The sequence below is a fragment of the Triturus cristatus genome, chromosome 2_2 (assembly GCF_964204655.1).
Source record: "Triturus cristatus chromosome 2_2, aTriCri1.1, whole genome shotgun sequence".
Lineage (NCBI taxonomy): Eukaryota > Metazoa > Chordata > Amphibia > Caudata > Salamandridae > Triturus > Triturus cristatus.
The window spans coordinates 1,006,624,737-1,006,643,923 of record NC_140582.1 but is presented as its reverse complement, the minus strand read 5'-3'; the positions used below and the strand labels follow the sequence as shown (position 1 = coordinate 1,006,643,923).

At 42.4% G+C, this 19,187-nt stretch overlaps 1 protein-coding gene across 2 annotated transcripts in view; it reads left to right on the top strand.

Annotated features, from left to right (window-relative positions):
• The window catches only part of CRMP1 (collapsin response mediator protein 1), a 207,313-nt gene that overhangs the window by 127,703 nt on the left and 60,423 nt on the right, over positions 1 to 19,187 (top strand). For both annotated transcript variants that reach the window (XM_085642439.1, XM_085642440.1), the window contains exon 8: positions 8,616 to 8,736. In XM_085642439.1, the coding sequence (XP_085498565.1) occupies positions 8,616 to 8,736 (121 nt within the window). The remainder of the gene's footprint in view (positions 1 to 8,615; positions 8,737 to 19,187) is intronic.

Below are 19,187 nucleotides of genomic sequence, written 5' to 3'. Positions count from 1 at the left end.
GATGGTTTGGTATCTCCTTCGATTTCCAATTTTGAAGTATCAGGGAGCGAGCCACCATACAGGAGATTGCTACAAAAGCTTTATCAGCGCTGGATAGAATAGCTTTGTCCCTCACACCCCCAAACAATGCAGTTTCAGCTTGAGGAGAGAGACACAAACCCAAGGCATATCGCTAAATATTTCTCCCCAAAACTGGTCCAATAGCGGACAGGAGTAAAAAATATGATGCCAACCACCTTCATCCTCCTGATGACACTGAAAACACCTATTCACACAATCGGGGAATTTTTTCTGTAATATGGACGGTGTCCAATAGGCAAACCACCTTGATAGAAAGGACATTCTTTTAAAGTTAGCAGCAAGTAAGGACCTATAGCCTAAGAGGCAGGTTTTCTCCCACTCCTGGAGACTAAATCTACAACCAGTTTCCCGAACTATTTTCTCCAGATGATTTAATATAACTTTATCCTGGGCTTGATTGCTCAGTATAGAGTACCACTTACCCAACCCACAAAAATTAGAGGCATATAAATCTATCATAATTTTGTGTGGAGTATTTAACATGCCCGCCGTATTAGATATAAAGTGGACTATCCGTAAATATTCGAGAAACGTGGGTTTTCTATGACCTTCTGCTCTTGTGCTAATTTGTTGCCAGGACAAAACTCTATTTTGGACAATAAAGTGCTTGAATTGAAAAAAACCACATTCTTCCCATATATCAATATGTCTAGATTGAAGGTATAGGCCGATGGTATTACACTCCCTTAATGTAACATATTGAAAACCAGAAGAGCTTGTTTTCTTAAAGACTACCTGAGGCCTAAACAATAATTCTCGAAGGACTTGTAGCGGGTCTTTTTCGGTAATTTAGATGTTTTTAGAAAAAAGGAAGATTGAACTCCTGCTTCTAAGATCATTTAATCTAGAAAAAAACTATCAAAGTTGCGCTTGTAGTATAAAATATCGACCACAAAATTTAACAAAGCAGCCTCATAGTAAGTCCGTACCTGCGGGAGCGCTAGACCCCCTTGGATTATGGGTAATTGCACTATAGCTAATTTTACTCTGGGGGCTTCTTTTCCCCATATAAATTCCCTAAACAAATTGTCTAATTCATTAAAATATATTTGGTTAATACGAATGGGGACATTTAAGAATAAAAATGTTAAAAGAGGAAGAATAGACATCTTAATCATAGAGACTCTCCCTATAATAGTAAGAGGGAGCACAGACCATTGTTCTAATAAGCTTTTTATCTTCTGCTTAGTCCTCGGATAGTTCAATTCGAATAATTTATGGTACTGATTCGTGACATAAATGCCCAAATATCTTATTGGATCTAATTTCCTGGCTTGAGCCCTGAGATTAATAGGAAACAAGTTGGGGTCCGAATTGAGAGCGAGTAGCTCAGTTTTTTTTTCATTTATTTTATAACCACCAATCTGTTGGAACCGAGAGAATTCAGAAAAAACTCGATCTAAATTCTCTTTCTCCGGGGTTAGGTATAAAATAATATCGTCAGCAAATAGCTTGACTTTAGACATCGCAGGTATTGGAGGAGTAATAGCAGCATTATTTCGAATTTTTAAAACCAAAGGTTCGATAAAAAAAGTGAAAAGTAGAGGGGAAAGCGGGCATCCCTGCCTCGTTTCACGTTTTATTGCCACTTCCCCTATCTTGATTAATGACCACCTTAGCACTCACACTCTGATAGATATTTCGAAGCATATTAATTACTTGTTGTGGGACGCCAAAATGATCTAAAGTAAGAAATAATGTTTGCCAATTCACCAAATCAAAGGCTTTTTCTGCGTCGACCATTATAACTGCCGCAGGGATTTTGTTAGTGCTAAAAAAATCTAAGGCATGTATTAGGAATTGCGTGTTCATAGCCATTGATCGACCTGCAATAAATCCTGTTTGATCCTTGTGAATTACCTCTTGAGCCACAGGAAGAAAACGCAGGGCCCACAACTTCATCAGGATCTTGTAATCAGAGTTGAGTAGGCTTATTGGTCTAAACGAGTTGACATCTTCCGGGTTTTTATCTTTTTTTACAAATGATATTACAATAGATTCTTTAAACTCACTTGATACCATTCCACCCTTTCTAATATTATTAAAAAGTCTCTTTAATGGGGATGCCAATACTTTCATAAAAACCTTATAAAATTCCAGTGGGAACCCGTCCTGACCACAAGCCTTGCCCCCAGCCATTGATTTATTGCTTTTATTATTTCCTCCTCCCCTATATCCTCGTCCAACTCTCTAATTTTATTCTCGAAAAGCCTGGGAATATCTATGTGTGAAAGATACACCTGCATTTGTTCATTACTAGTAGGATATTCTGTTGAATAAAGCTGCCCATAATGTTGAAGAAAGATCCGTGCAATATTATCCCTGTCTACTATAACATGATCAGAAACCGGATCCCTAAGTGAGACAATCAAGGAGGATTCTGTTTTTTTTCTCGTGGAGTTAGCTAATAACTTTCCAATCAGCTGGCTCTCCTCATAGATTTTTTGTTGAAATATTTTAGAATTGCAAATTTCCTCCAAGATAAAAAATTCCCTTAGTTCCGAGCTAGCTTCATTATAGTGGTTAGCCCGATGCTGGATCATTAAGGCATATTCTGTAGGTCCTCTATTTTCAGGCTCCGAGATTTGGACTGACCGGCTCTCACTGCTATTATTTGGCCCCGAGCTGCGGCCTTGAACCCCCCCAAATAGCAAAAGGGGCAGCGGTATTATCATTGACCAAAAAATATCGCAAGATCCATTCTCTAAACCCTGAAATCCATTCTGCGTTTTGTAGGAGAAGACGATCCATCTGCCATCTAGGTTGTTCCCTAACCCTCCGCCCTAAGACTAGGGATATTCCTACAAACGCATGATCTGAAAAAGGATTGGCACTGATCCATGCATTTGAGACTTGTAACGACCTAGATATTAAGAAATAATCTATCCGGGAGGCTGAGTGGAACCGGTGAGAATAGAAAGTAAAGAATTCTATATCTTGGTGGAGTTGCCGCCAAGGGTCTACCAGCGAGAATTCCTCTTGAATTGGTCTCATTATTTTTTTAGTATTTGGTTTTAGTTGTTTTTTATTTTTGTTAGTAGCATCCTTCCTAATATCTAAGATGTAGTTGAAGTCCCCCCCTAAAATAATTTGTCCGGGGGAGCCAATCAAAATTTCATAAATCTGATTCAGGGGTACTACATTATCAATAATTGGACCATAATAATTTATAAAATTTAACCTTATACCCTTAACTACAGTTATTACCCGAATCCATCTCCCGAAAGTGTCTCTATGAACCTGCAAAAATTCCCAATCTATTTTGCTAGAAAAATAAATTGCGACCCCTCTCATTGCTACCCCTGCAGAGGCAAAAAAAGCTGTAGAAAATTTTTGGGGGATATATACATTGGGAGAATTAGATTTAAGATGTGTTTCCTGCAGAAAAAGAACATGGGGATCCAGTGAGGAAGCCCATCTAATAAGTGCACCATATTTCTTTTTATTCAATAAGCCATTGGTGTTTAGCAACAGGATCTGTAATCTACCACTTGCCATGTTTGATCACTAGAAATAGCATTCCATGGACCTTTTTCTCTGCTCCTTTTTTTTCTGCAATACCCCTTCCCCTAGCCCCCAAGACCCTCGACACAACCCCCCCTAGAAATGTGAAACCCCCTCTCCTGCAACCACGCTATCCACATTCCCCCCCCCACCATCTATCCTGGGTGGCATGTTGTAGCACCCTTTGTAGCGGCCAACAATGGCCACCCCCTCCCCTAATAAAAAAACCCGAAAACAACAAAATAAAAGAAAGCAGGAGGAGAAGAAGCAGGAAAAGAAATAAGGTCTAAGAAAAACAGGGGAGAAAGAAAAAAGAGAAAAAATATAAACAAAAAATGACCCATTTACAGAACCTTTACAAGACTGTCCTGTGCGTTTCACCACTAAGATTCTGCTGAGGGTCTAGAGAGCTCTTTCAAAAAGATCTGGGCCTCCTCTAGGTCCGAAAACATAAAGAACTTCCCCTTCACCAGAACCCGTAGCTTGGACTGCTGCGCAATCGAGGCCTGGGCACCATGTGCCTTAAATAAATGCAGCATCTTGATAAAATCCTTTCTTCTACGAGCTGCTACCGCAGTTTTGTCTGAAAAAATTCGACACTTCTGAGTCTCATTAATCGAAAACTGGCGTTGGTGAATAGCCTTTGACAGAATTTTCTCTTTTATTCTATAGTCGGCGAAGTTCAGGAGAATCGTCCGCGGGAATGGGGAATTGGGGAAAGGCTGAGCTGGAACACGATATGCCCTAGTTATGGAGAGATCCCCCTCATGTTCCGGCATAACTTGCAGCTTTATAAATGAGTTGACCCAGTGGAGAGTTTGTGAGCCCTCGATCCCTTCAGGTACCCCTTCTATCCGGAGATTGGATCTCCTAGAGTGGCTCTCTAATTCCTCTACCTTATTCTCGAGATATCTTCTCCTTTTTACGGCCTCCTTTGACTCGGACAGAACAGAGCTCATTTGATCCTCGATTGTGGATATTCTAGTCTCAGCCTCAGTGACTCTACAAGGGAGACCATAAATCGCGTCTTCAATTTTGTCCAACCGCTGATTTAGAGTGCTAATCTCTGTTTGCTGTATTTTCTTCATATCCCTTATTTCTCCCAAAATCAAATTTAGCATATCCCTAATATCTACTTGAAAAGTTCCCGGATTTTCAATACTAAAATTGGCTAGGGATATATTTTTAGAATAAGTTAGCGGCGTCGTGGAGGATAGGGGCCCTGATTCTGCTGGCAGCTCTGGTATAGAAGACTGCAAAGACGGCACCGAAGCCTGGAGGGGCTCAACAGTTATTCCTGGTGCCCCTAGATCCCCATGCACCACAGAGTCATCAACGTGTTTTACTATATCCACCCCGGGGGATAAATCAAGGGTCTTTTCCTTCCCTGTTGACTTTGTAGGTTCCAAGAGATAAGGATCCTCCTGCAGGGGGAGATTCTCGCAGCCAGTCAGGGTCACAGGCGAGATTAACAAGGATGCTGTAGAGCCTACTAGCTGAGGTGGTGAAGGTTGCTGAGGAGGCTGGGGAGATTGTAAAGATTGTATTTTGGTAAATAACGGGAATTTTTTAATCCCCTTTGGAGCATTGCTTGTTGCATTAGAGTCACGATTAATACAGGAGAAGGCAGGCGTAACCCCACCCAGGCTACTTTTCTCTCGAGGCACAGACAGATCAGCCAGAGACGTTCTATCTTCGCCAATATCCGCTATCATGACCGGGGAGGTATCGTCTTCTGAGCTTTCCAGCATACTACGGCTCTCTGGTGAGGATAAAACTACTCCCCTTTCACTTTTGCGAACCGCTTGACGCGCCATTTTTGTAAGGCCACGGCATGTTTTCTTAACTTTTTGAGCTTCAGTTCTAGTGGTTTTTGCATTTGTCGCTCCCTCTTTCTGGGGTCTCACCATTTATATATTTTTTTCTTTTTTTTCCCTCCCCTTCTCCTATTTTTTTTCTCTTTAGACTCCAAATGTTGCTCAGGTTGCTTTTCTCCCCCGTTTAATAGTCTCTCAAACAAATTGTCACCTCAGCTCCCCCACCACCATTTCCTCCTTACGTGTTACAGCAGGACTGTGCAGGATTCAGGTGCCGCTCTGCATCCCTGATGCCGTACTGGCGTTGCAAGCTTCAGCTATCGATAGCAATGAAGCCTGTTAGAGCCTGAGCCTAATCAAGAATAAAGCTGTAGAGCCTCACGCTGTTTCCCATTACATCAGCGTTGGAGCCCGTTTTTCTCTCTTTCTTTCTGCTTTTCCGTCAGGTATTGTAGCTAGTATTAATTCCTTTTGCCGGCTTCTGGCAGCTCGAGTGGTATTCAGTCCCTCGCCGCCGCCATCCGCCGCCATCCGTGTCTGCTTCGTCCTGCTACGAGCGAGAAGGGGGCGGGGCCATTGACGCGCTAGCGGCGTAGAGGCGTGGTACTCCTACTCGCCGTCATCCATCCTTTTGTGAAACCCATTTTTGTTGGCCTTAGGACTCTGCACACTTTACTCCTGCTAACCAGTGGTAAAGTGCATGCGCCCACCCTTCTAAATATGACCAAATTGACATATATCTAATTGGCACAATTAAGTTACTTATAAATTCCTAGCATAGGGTACTACATGTACCCAGGACCTGTAAATTAAATGGCATTAGTGGGGCGCAGCCCTTGGTGTGCCATCCACTAAAGTAGCACTATTAAACAAGTCTCGAGTCCTACCATTGCAGCCTGGGTGTGCAGTTTTAAAACTGCCATTCCCTACCCATTGGGTAGGCCCTAAATGCTCAAAGGGCGGGGTACATGATATTTAAGTGGGACACGTATTTATGTTTTACATGCCCTGGTGGTAAAAGGCCTATAAAGTTGTTTTTCACTGTGGCAAAGCTGGCTCTCTTATAGGTTAAAACCTGTTTAGATTACCCTTAATAAGGGACTAATTTTAATAATAATTTGAAATACAACTGATTTTATATTACTATTTTGGAAATGGCAATTTTAGAAAGTTGTTATTTTCCTGCCTAAAACCAAAAGGCTTTTCTTTCAGTGTCCAGGTGTCACCTGACCTGCAGATGACTCCCCTGTGGTGAGAGGTGAATTGCTTCCAGACAGTGAACAAAAGGCACTGGAAGAGGGGAGGTGTACTCCTCCCTTGCCAGGAGGGTCTAAGGGGCTATTTCCAGCTCCTTTGTGAGCTTTCTAGAATCACGGCCTTGTCACTGGCAGATAAAGCTCGCAGATAGGCCTGCCTCCCCTTTGTCTTTCTAATCAGGATGACACCAACCCAAGTGAGGGTAGAGGAACTAACCAGAACTGGTTTAAAGGGGGCAGTCAAAGGCTTGCCCTCCACCCACAGCATGGCAATGGGCATAAAAGTGGACCCCAGAGACTTCTCCTCAGAACACCCCTGAACCTGTGAAGAACAAAAGGAGGTCTCCCCTGTTGTCTGAGGCCTGAAGGAAGACTGGATTTGCTTGCCTTGAACACCCTTTACTCCTTTGTACTTTACGTTCTATCCTGCCCCCGCTCTTCATGTGCATTGAAGTTCCACCCAACGCCTACTCCATGAGCGAACATTCTCGATCCTATTTTATTCAAGTAGTATATCCCTCCTCTATGTTGTTTATCATTATTTGGAACATTGCAGGACCTGCAACCAAAATGTGTATTAAGAAGTGGTTGTCTTTTATTAACACATATAACATTATTGTGCTACAGGAGACTTAGGCAGTTGTAGACCCTATTTGTGATGGATATGTTTGTTTATTGATACCGGCAGTCTCCTCCATGGTTTTTCTGTGTGATTCAATCGTGCCCTAAACCTAAATGTCATTGTTATCCATGTCGACAATAGAGGGGTTCAGGTGCTTTTTATTGTTTGCTGTGATGAGTTAAAAATCTTTTTAATCAACTTTTATAATGATGAGTTTTCCTATTAAAACATTAATAATTTATTAATTGAACCTTTTTTGTTGGGCAGCATTGGCTATTGGGAGCAAGCGCTATTATTTAGGCTCAGATCTGGTACAGTACTCAATTTGTTATGTTTCCGATTGGTTAGTTTGTGGTGATTTTTCCAAACAAACATTGTTGCATTTGACCTTTTTTTGTAAATTTTATTTAGTCAAAGATTTTTAATTTATTTTTTAAAGTAGAAAAATTTCAGAAGATGTAGACCTGCTGTACATTTTATACAGTACTTAATTGATGAGGAGGTCTCCAAGGCTATTGGGTCTTTTCTTAAATGTAATATGTGTTATTGTAATTCCATACATGACTAATTATGAATGTAAAAGGTTTGTTGTTACTGTCTGTACTTTTTTGATTATTAATATATAATAAAATAAAATAATATTTTTAGATATTTAAATTGACAGCTTCCTACATTGTGATACTATATCAGTATAGGTTGTGGCTATTGTGGTTATATTGTTCATGACACATTAGGGGTGTAAAGTGATATGAGGGCCTCATCAAATCTATTTCTATCTACCTGATTCTATATATTTGCAATTTAATGCATAGGTGTTAGTAGTGTGGGTGTAGTAAATGTACTTTTCCTTTTCATATGAAAAAGCACTGACTGGACAATGATGTTTTGAATGTTGTTGTATATCAGCAAGCCGGGGTCACTAGCACACACCACCCCCCTGAGTAGGCCTTGGACTGCTATGCTTGCAAACTTGTTACTTGTGAAGGACTCACATTCCTCACAACTTATAACTCAATTTCTTGCAGTAAGCAAAACTCCCCACTTTAAAAAGGTGGTGCAATGTGTATTCCCTGCATTTTCACTGTATGGATAAAATAGATTTATGATCCTAATGACATAGTATTTATCTAAGACCATGTAGTGCACTTGTCTGTATCCAGCAGACTCTCCACTCACTTTTGTACTGTTGCCCACATAACTGTTGTAGCAAATACGTGATGATGTCTGGACTGCCAACTAAGTGGATATCTGATTGCATTTACAGCATTGTTTTATTTATAAACCAATAGTAGAATTTGAGAAAAATTATTTTTTGCATCCTTCTATTTTTCTCAGCTGGAAGCAGAGGCTGCTTTTCGTGCCATCACTCTTGCAGGCCGTATCAACTGTCCAGTCTATATCACTAAAGTGATGAGTAAGAGTGCCGCAGATGTAATTGCTCATGCCCGGAAAAAAGGTACTCTCACTGTTGCTTTCTATGTAAAGTAGGCTGCCCATTTTGAGACACTGAATAATAAATTCCAGTTTTCATAATATCCACATTTAATTTACATAAAACCAATTTTCAGTTTATGTACTTGGGCCGAGTTTATATGCAAGTGTGTCATTCTTTCAAAACCTTGATTAGATTTTACTATTCTTTTGGCTCTAGAAGCAAAACCTTGCTTCTAGGACTACTAAATTGAGAAAAATCCTAATTTTAAGACTTTCGGTATTCACAGAAGGCATTTAGGAGTCCTAAAGTTAGGAGTCCTAACTATACTACTACTAAACTGAGAAAAATCCTAATTTTAAGACTTTCGGTATTCACAGAAGGCATTTAGGAGTCCTAAAGTTAGGACTCCTAACTTCTGTGAATACCGAAATGAGTAAGTGCCTTCTGTGAATACCAAAATGAGTAAGTGCCTTCTGTGAATACCAAAATGGTAGTAAGTTTAGGATTTTTTCTTAAGTTAGTTCTGTGAATCGGGCCCTTACTTTTGAAAGATATAGACCTAGTTATGTAGGGCTATTCGGTGTCCTATAGTAATATCCAAAATATATATACTTATATCAGCATCTGCACCTCATTTCTCAATTTGGCACAACTGATACAATTTATGCTATTATTCACCTCTGGCTGAGGCACATAAACACCTCATTTTAAAGAAGCATTTTGTCTGATCTTAAAATCATTCACATGTGACTTCCATTCAAGAAAGCTGATGCTGATCTGGATCTAAGAGAAACCGTAGACACATCACTAGTCTCTCATTCCCATGAAATATACATGAGAAGCGCGTGTCAGGCCAACTGAATTAATTAATTAATTTATTTGGTTGGACTCAATGCTACCTGAAAAGCATCCAGGCTCTCAAAAGAAAAGATATGCAGTGTATACACAATACCAGAAATAGACAAGACAAGCAGCTAAACTAAAATACACAAGAGAAAAACTAAAACAATATGAAGGTTGTCAGAGCACTCAAGATACTTTTATATTTTCCTGGGTGGCAAGGCAGATTGTGCCACATTTCAGGTGTCAAATCCCAGAACAAGCATCCACCAACATACTTTTTCTTTATCTAAGGGATATGACAAGTAGGCTAATTTTCTGATGTCAATGCAGCTGTGTAAGTATATTTTTACAACAGGATCAACATGCAGAGAATGCATCTCCAAGCATCATCTTGTAGGCCCCTTGCCAGGACATAGATCTGGCAGGGTACAGAACAAAAACTCCTCAAGACCGTAAACAACACTGCCCAATGTAATGACAAACAAACTTAATTCCTACTATTGCAACTTCATATGACTATGATATTCTCCTCTTTCTCATACATGATCAAATGGGATTTGATTACATTGTACTAAATTAGTTCACATCATACACACAAACTGTTTTCAATAAGTTGTTATTGGTAATTGAACCGTCAGTTTCAAATCTCACCCTTTTATGAGGCACAATGCATGATACTGGCCCATACTCTACAACCTATAGGCCGAGATGCTAGGAAAAACATGTTAACTCATTTCACCAATATGCATAAAATGCCTACTTATAACTAAGTGTGCACTGTGCAGACTTCCTTCAACAACAGATACAATTTAACCACATGAATGTGTAGCTTCCCTCAAATCATCTTCTTTCCCAAACAAAACTACAAGCTTTCAACTGATTGGGTTATCCATTTGAGTAAACTTAGTATCTCACCTAGATTTACCAACTTGTCAAAATCCTGAGCCTTCTTCCTAAGCTTCAAACCAAACCTTGATTTATAGTTGAAGTCAAACAAAAGCTCAAACTGAGAATCATATGAAACAAAACATGCTTTCTCTGTAGAATGGTTGTAAAAGGTTAGTTCAAGCTGGGGTCTTCTCAAAAATGGAATATTGTCTTTCAGTTCTCATTGACCTACAAAAGGCCCAACTTGCAATTCTCAAAGCAGTGCTCCAATTTCCTGATGCTTTTGTATTCTCCTTTGACACATCACTTGGTATGTTTACTTATTTGTAAATTGTGTGCATTCCCAGTATACTCACATTTCGCACTATTGTGCTGCAAGTCTAATTACACTTCTAATTTTGTGCACCTTTCACATTTTACTTGTGCGTGAATTGTGCCTCTGTGGTGAGTGAAAGTACATTTGGATGCATGTTCTACATTTCTGAATCAGCTCACAACTTTGTATTGAGATTTCTGATACCCCATTTAAAGTCATATTTGCTTTTGCTGACCTCCTATTACGTCTAAGTGTACTTATACATCCTTACTATGTCATCCCTGGCAAACAACAGTAAACCCATATTACCTCCTTAACTACTATCCAATCTCTAACCTAAAAAGTCAAGCAGAAAAAGGTAACAGTACACCTGCAAGACTACTTTGAGCCGAACCATCTCTTACACAACCTAGAGTCAAGCTTCAAACCCATGCAAAGAACAGAAACTGCCCTCTCTAATTTCATGGAAGACTTTCATCACACATCGTAGAACTTTCAGCACTTTATTACCCCGTGTACCACAAAAATCTATTGACCTGACCAAATGAATGGACTGGGATATCTTGCATGGCGATAAGGTTGATCTGCTTCTTCCCCCACAACTGCAGCCATCCAGAACATATTGATTAAATTGAATCTTCAACCCGGAAGAAGACAGGTGGTGCTCTATAGGCAGAATCCACCTCATGAAAATGTACATGCTTGCATGGCCCAAATATTAGAGAGCCTTCACAGACAATGCCAAATTCATATTCACCTAAGCCTTGAACCAGAAAACTTGACAAATATCACTGAAGGGCCAATTCCGATCTCGGTCGGAAGGGCACCGAATCAGGTTCGGCCGGAAAAACTACGAGCCGTACGCGTGTTTTCCGGCCGACTCGTACAGCTGTACGAGCGAGCAAGTACGATGCGAGCTACATGAAATTCACCGACCGAGTCGTTTCCGCGTCCGAACCGCTCTGTACGTCCCGGTCGGAAGCTAACTGCGGTGTGCAATGGATGCGATTTACAACCGCGCCAGTACGATGCACGCGTCGGACAGCCTGTGCAAGCCGGAGTGTCCGGCTCGCAAAAGCTCCCGGAGTCGGACTTTGGGGATCCGCGTCGGACCCCCTGACACCCGCAGCCCTATGACTCGGACACAGGGGGAGACCTATGGGTCTCCCCAACACAGGCATGTACGGTGCGGATGGTACCGACGCATACCCACTGTAGGGGGCGCACTTGTTTCGAGACGTACCCATTCAGTCAATGGGAGCCTATGAACGCGTCGTACGACCGGCTCCCATTGACTTCTATGGGAGTCCGACCGAACTGGGTCCAACAGCATACGTGCGCATCGTACTTGCTCGGTCGGACTGTAGGGGTCCGGCTCGGTCGGAAAACACTCCGGATTCGACTCGGTCGGAGTGCTTTCCGACCCGGATCGGAATCGGCCCCTGAATGCTTGAACATTCATTCAGCTGGATGAAGTAAAGCTTTCTCTCTCTGAATGGAGCAACAATCTAGTGTGAGGCACCAATTTTAAAAAACGTGTTCAAATGGGTTTACTGACAAAATATCGATAGCAAACATATAGATGACAAAATTATTGATTAAAAAATATAGAAAGCAAAAATATCTACTCCCTATACTTAAACAGGTAAGTACAAAAATATCGAAATTAAAAATATAGATGTAAAAAATATCGATTTAAAGATATAAATAAAATAATATATATTAAATATATAAAATATTAATGTTATCTTTAACAAAATAAATTACATTTAGGTGCCGATTCCGATCGGGTAAAACCCGGGTACGAATGGTCGTACGGAGCGTATTCTCCGTACGACTCGTACCCGGGAAATCCTCCTTACAAACCAGCAAGTACGATTCGTACAGAAATACCATTTCCGTCCGAATCGTAAAAAAGTACGTGCGGCGAAAAAATACCCACAATTCCGATCCGGGACATCGCGTACGTGACGTCCGGACGGAGTCAGGCAGCGTTCTACGGACCAGCAAGTACGATTCGTGCCTACGTCACTCTGCACGGATCATTTTTTATGGCAGCCAAAAACTCCCGGGAAATTGAGGACAGCGCGAAGAAGGAGCAGCGGTACGTGACGGACAGCCATGGACCCCATCCTACGTGTCATCCCGGCCCTCCTAGCCTACGACCTGGTGCACCGAAACCGCCGTGCACGCCGCAGAAGGTCAGCACAACACCCAGGGGCAAAGGGGGGGCGAGGGGCAGGAAACATAACCTCTACCTAATTTTAAAAATACCATATACTGTCCATACATTACCTCCAGGGTCTGGTCACTTCGGGGGGTGTGTCCACCAATCCCCGCATACGCGTACCCGTCTCCACTACAATGGTGGTACGGGCCGCACCCACGTCCTCAGAGCGTGTGTATGGCCCGTACCACACGTATCCCTACATCACCACTGCAATTGTAGTGGTGATGTAGGGGTATGCGTGGTACGGGCCGTACACACGCTCTGAGGGCATGGGTATGGCCCGTACCACCATTGTAGTGGTGATGTAGGGGTACGCGTGGTACGGGCCGTACACACGCTCTGAGGGCGTGGGTACAGCGCGTACACCTACATCACCACTACAATGGTGGTACGGGCCGTACCCACACTTTGAGGGCGTGGGTACGGCCCGTACCACCATTGTAGTGGTACACATGGTACGGGTCGTACACATGCTCTGAGGGCGTGTGTACAGCTCGTACCACTATTGTAGTGGTGATGTATGGGTACGCGTGGTACGGGCTGTACACACGCACTGAGGGTGTGGGTACGGCCCGTACCACCATTGCAGTGGTGATGTAGGGGTATGCATGGTACGGGCCGTACACACACTCTGAGGGCATGGGTATGGCGTGTACATGCGCGGGTGCTGGGGTGGGGGGGTACAGTGCGTACATATGTGGGTGCTGGGGTACGGCGCGTACATACGCGGGTGCTGGGGTGGGGGGTACAGCGCGGACATGCGCGGGTGGTGTGGGGGGGCCGTACGACTCGTACCCCGGGCCCAAGTGTATCCGGGGTAGGGGTCGTACAAAGTTCGCTCCGTACGGGACGTTTTCCATACGCTTGTGTATTCGAGACGCCGGTACGGATCGGACTTGTGCGCTCGGACTTCAGTTTTACGACTCGTACGTAAATCTGTCTGGGGACGTCTCGTAGACTTTTCCCGATGCAATTTGTTTGTATTTTTACGGTACAAATCATACTTCGCCGTTTGTACGGGACTTGTACGACTCGTATGTAAAAAAATACGGATATGAGTCGTACGGGAAATAATTTTACCCGATCGGAATCGGCACCCTAATATACATTTTAACAAAATATAAAAAATAAACTTAATTTAAAAATATATAACCTCACAAACATAATAATTTATACTTATACATATATTTACTTTAAAATAATTTATTAACTGTATCCCTATTTAATTTTGAAACTTTTAAATTATATAAAAATAAAATATATATGTATATCAATAATTTAAAATTAAAAACAACATTCTATAATTCATTAAAACATTAAACTATAAAAAAAATGAAAACGTACATTTCGCAACACAATAAATACAACAGTAGGGAAAATGTTGGATAGCGGAATAATTAAATTGACTATTCCAACTCCAGTGAATGCAACAGTAGGTAAAGTGGTGGATAGTGGAGGAGTAAAAATTACTATTCCTACTCTAAAGAGTGCTACAGTAGGGAAAGTGTTGGATAGCGGAGGGGTAAAATTTACTATTCCCACTCCAGTGAGTGCAAAAGTAGGGTAAATGTTGGATAACGGGATCATTTAATTTACTATTCCGTTCCAGTGAGTGCAACAGTAGGGAAAATGTTGATAGAGGAGGAGTAAAAATTACAATTCGCACTCCAGTTATTGCAACAGTAGTGAAAGTGCTGGATAGCGAAGGGGTAAAAATTACTATTTGAACACAAATGGGGCTGCACCTAGTCAAGTGATCTACAGGTGTCTAGAGATGGGTGATTGGTGGGGGCATCTCACAAAATGTGAAGGACTGGCCTCACACACCACCTGGTGTCATGCTTCATCATAGGCCGTCCTTGCCCTCTAAAAACTCGGTTTGATAGAGGGTGGGCATACACCTGACGACAGGGATGCACTTCTGAACTAAGTGGGGGGCTGTGGGTAGTGAAAGTGATCTAAAAACCATTACAGTTGTCATAAAGATTAGTTTTAATTAATTGGGCAACTGTATGGTATTAAAAGAAGTGAGCGGTGACTGGGGAACTAATTATCCCTTCACCGTCGTGTTTGTGGTCAACATGTTTCTGCTCAATGTCCCATGCGGGTACGTAGCATTCATCAGGACCATGTATCTAATGGGGCTCCTTCTTTATAATTAAATAATGAAGTAAAGGACAACCACTTTATGGGGTATGTATTGTCGCTATCCCCACTGGTGTAGGACTCCAAATCTAGCCTGTAGAAAAAACAGAAAACAAACACAGACATGATATGTAGGTTTCTGCTGGTTGTTACGCAAGTGACCATACAACACCACACTATTTGTATCGCGAGTGGTGGTTTAAGGTGCATGACACGTGTCACTCATACGTGTGTGCGCTTCTTACCGAACTGCGAGAGAGTGTTTCTCATGACTTACCCTAGGACTTTAACCTACTTTCTCCATGGGAGGTCGTTCCAGAACCCGACTAGAGGAGAAAGAACAGCACTCCAAAAACTCAAGAACAACCATGAGTTAATGATAAAACCAGCGGACAAAGGTGGTGCTATTGTGCTAATGAGCTACACTATGTACAAAGATGAATGCCTTTGCCTGCTATCAGACACAACCAGCTATGAGGTACACCGAAGCGACCCCACTACATGGATAATGAACAAAATTTGAAGAATGGCCAATGAAGGTATGGCGAATGACTGGATTACCACACACGAGGCGGAATTCCTCATAAACACCGACCCAAGGACACCAAGGTTCTACGCCCTACCCAAAATTCACAAAAATAGGATGCCCCCACCAGGGAGGCCCATATTGTCGGGTATTGGCTCAGCACTGGAACCATTGTCGCAATTTTGTGACTAGTTCCTAAGACCAATTTGCAAAAATCTCCCTCTTACCTCAAAGACACGAAGGACATCCTATACCATCTGCGAGATTTGGAAGTCAACATTGATGAGGATCTCTTCATAACTATGGACATCGAAGTGCTCTACACGAGCATCCCCCAAGACGCACTCTAGCAGTTGTCGAACAAATCCTATTGAATCAAGACTGGACTTACATGACCCCAAGACATTTTATTATGGAGTGTGCAGAGATGGCACTAACCGAAAAAAAATGAGAGTTTGAGGAGGTCCTGTACCATCAGATCAAGGGCAAGTTCATGGGCAGCACCTTCGCCCCGAGCATGGCGTGCCTGTATGTTCATCAATTTGAAGAAGATCACATCTTCAATCCAAACAACCCCTTTGCTCCACAACTGAAGACCTGGAAGCGTTACATAGATGATATTTTCAGCGTATGGCACGAGACACCAGAAGAAGCTTCAGCTTTTGTCCAGTGGGTTAATAGTAAAGACAAACATCTTAACTTCACTCACACTATTAAAAAAAACACGCAATCTTCCTGGACCTGGATATCACTCTGATGAATGAAGGGATCGCCACAAAAGTTCATATCAAACCTACTGATAGGAATAGCTTATTGCTATATGAAAGCTATCATCCTAGGGCACTGTGTCAAAATCTGCCAGTGGGACAATTCCTCAGGATCCGGAGAAACTGCTCTGACTTAGAAGTGTTCAAGGAACAGGCAGAACATTTGGAAACCAATCTTGTGGAAAGACACTACCTAAAGAAAATGATCAGAAAAGCCAAGAAAAGGGCTAGAAATAAAAATCGGGAAGCACTGCTGGACACTACACCCAAAGAAAAACCTGAGAGGATGGTATGCTTAACAACATATACTCCTGTATCAAACAGGGTTCAGAATATTCTAAAGAAAAAATTGACAATTTTGAATAGCGGACAGAGACAGTGGGAACTTCCCCTCTTTGCCTTCAAGAGGAGAGAAATCTCCGTGATGATTTGGTACACTCTAAAATTGAGCACTATGGTGATGGATTTCAAACCACACTCTGGTGTTAACCAAAACCCTCAGGCCACTTCCCACGTGGGAATTGCGTATCATGCGCACTGACCATCACTACAAAAGAGGTGGACATCGGCACAAACAACCTATGGAAGCTGAAGGACTTCAGCAACTGCAATACCGAAAGTTTAATCTACCTCTTAAAATGCCCATGCAACCTCAGATAAGTGGGTTTGACCACAAGGAAAGTGAAGACACGAATCAACGAGCACCGAAACACCATCCGGTGCAAAAAGTCAAATACTAGATTAACGAAACACTTCTTAGACCTCAACCATAATGAATCAGATCTACAATGAGTAGTGCTGGAAGTGATGAGAAAACAAAAAACGGACATCCCCATAAGCCTGCATGTCAGTGAACAACGTTGAGTGTACTGCTTACGCACATGGAACATTGGCCTAAATGATGAAATCCCATGGCTGCAGATGGCACAATAGCTTCATCCTTATGATGCATTTCGAGGAAATCTTAATTAATTTAATAGGTGTCGATATCTGCACCATGTCATAACGCACAAGTCTGAGAAACCCAGGGCACTCATGGCCACAACACACACCTTTGATAGGGTGATGAATTAAGCAGGCCAAACACCAAATACTGTTACAATGCCCACACTGTGCATGAACAACCCCACTCTAATTGACTAGAACTGTTACAACGTATGGTAATTAATGCCAACATTGTACACCGAAACTTTGCACGCTATGCCTTCACCCCGGAGCACCAACTTCAAATAGAACAGTTATAGTAACGTAGTGGCACACTTGACCAATAAACAAGTAATAACAACAGGAGAACTACACCAACCTCTACCCCCTCCAACCGCCATCAGGGTTAACTATGAGCCCCATAGACCCACCAGCATTGGAGGTATAATTCTGTATACTACTTAGGGGCTGGGATATCTCGCCTATACACGTGGCCTTCAATGGAATACTTGTTGCACACTAGCCGCGTTAAATCAACAGTAATGGCACAGGGAATAGCTCTTTTTTTAATGCCGAGCAGGAAGTCCGTAATGATTAAAAGCCTGACGGTGTCTAAGTCAGTCCATGTTTTGGAACCTCTTACACACAGTAGAACGAGTCTCCCGACCCGTTCAGTCCAGCAAAAGTCCAGGCAATGCCTGACTTTGCGCAGTGTCTTTGACGCTCATCTAACGCCATACGGCAGTACCGCGACTCTGCCCCGACCACGCCCATAAACTGGGGAACTGATCTAGAGGGCGCGCGCAGCCATGGAAGGAAGCCGCTACCACTCACCTCCGGTAAAAACGCCCAAAACCAGGCAATCAGGCACCAACCTATGGGGACGCCGGATCCCACTCAGGTGCTACCAATACACCTCAATTGGCACCAATTAAACATGCAGGAGAACTATATAAGGTCCCACAAAATCCGCTTCCATTTATCGACGGGGAGGCGAAGCGGACACTACTAGGCTATAAGGCGGAAGGCGCACCGAGAGACAGTAAGAGTGTGAATGCTGGTGTGAATGGGGGTGAGTGTGTAATGCCCTGATGTAGGTAGTGCCTCTACCTACTCTAGAAACATGCCTTATTAATGTTTTAAAAAAATATATATACCTGCATCTTTATATGTGAACCTGATTAAGTATCATCAGGTCCTTTTGTTTTCTCTCCCACTTTCCCAGAATATGAATACAGGGGCCTTCCCCCACGACCTCCTATGGAGAAAGTAGGTTAAAGTCCTAGGGTAAGTCATGAGAGACACTCTCTTGCACTTTGTTAAGAAGTGCACACACGTATGAGTGACACGTGTCATGCACCTTAAACCACCACGCGCGATAAAAGTAGTGTGGTGATGTATGGCTACTTGCAAAACAACCAGCAGTATCATGTCTGTGTTTGTTTTCTGTTTTTTTTACAGGCTAGATTTGGAGTCCTATACCAGTGGGGATAGCACAATACATACCCCATATAGTGGTTGTCCTTTATTTCATTATTTAATTATAAAGACGGAGCCCCATTAGATACATGGTCCTGATGAATGCTACGTACCCGCATGGGACATTGAGCAGAAACATGTTGAACACAAACACCATGGTGAAGGGATAATTAGTTCCCCAGTCACCGCTCACTTCTTTTAATACCATACAGTTGTCCAATTAAATAAAACTGATCTTTATGACGACTGTAATGGTTTTTAGATCACTTTCACTACCCACGGGCCCCCACTTAGTTTAGAAGTGCATCCCTGTCGTCAGGTGTATGCGCGCCCTCTATCAAACCGAGATATTAG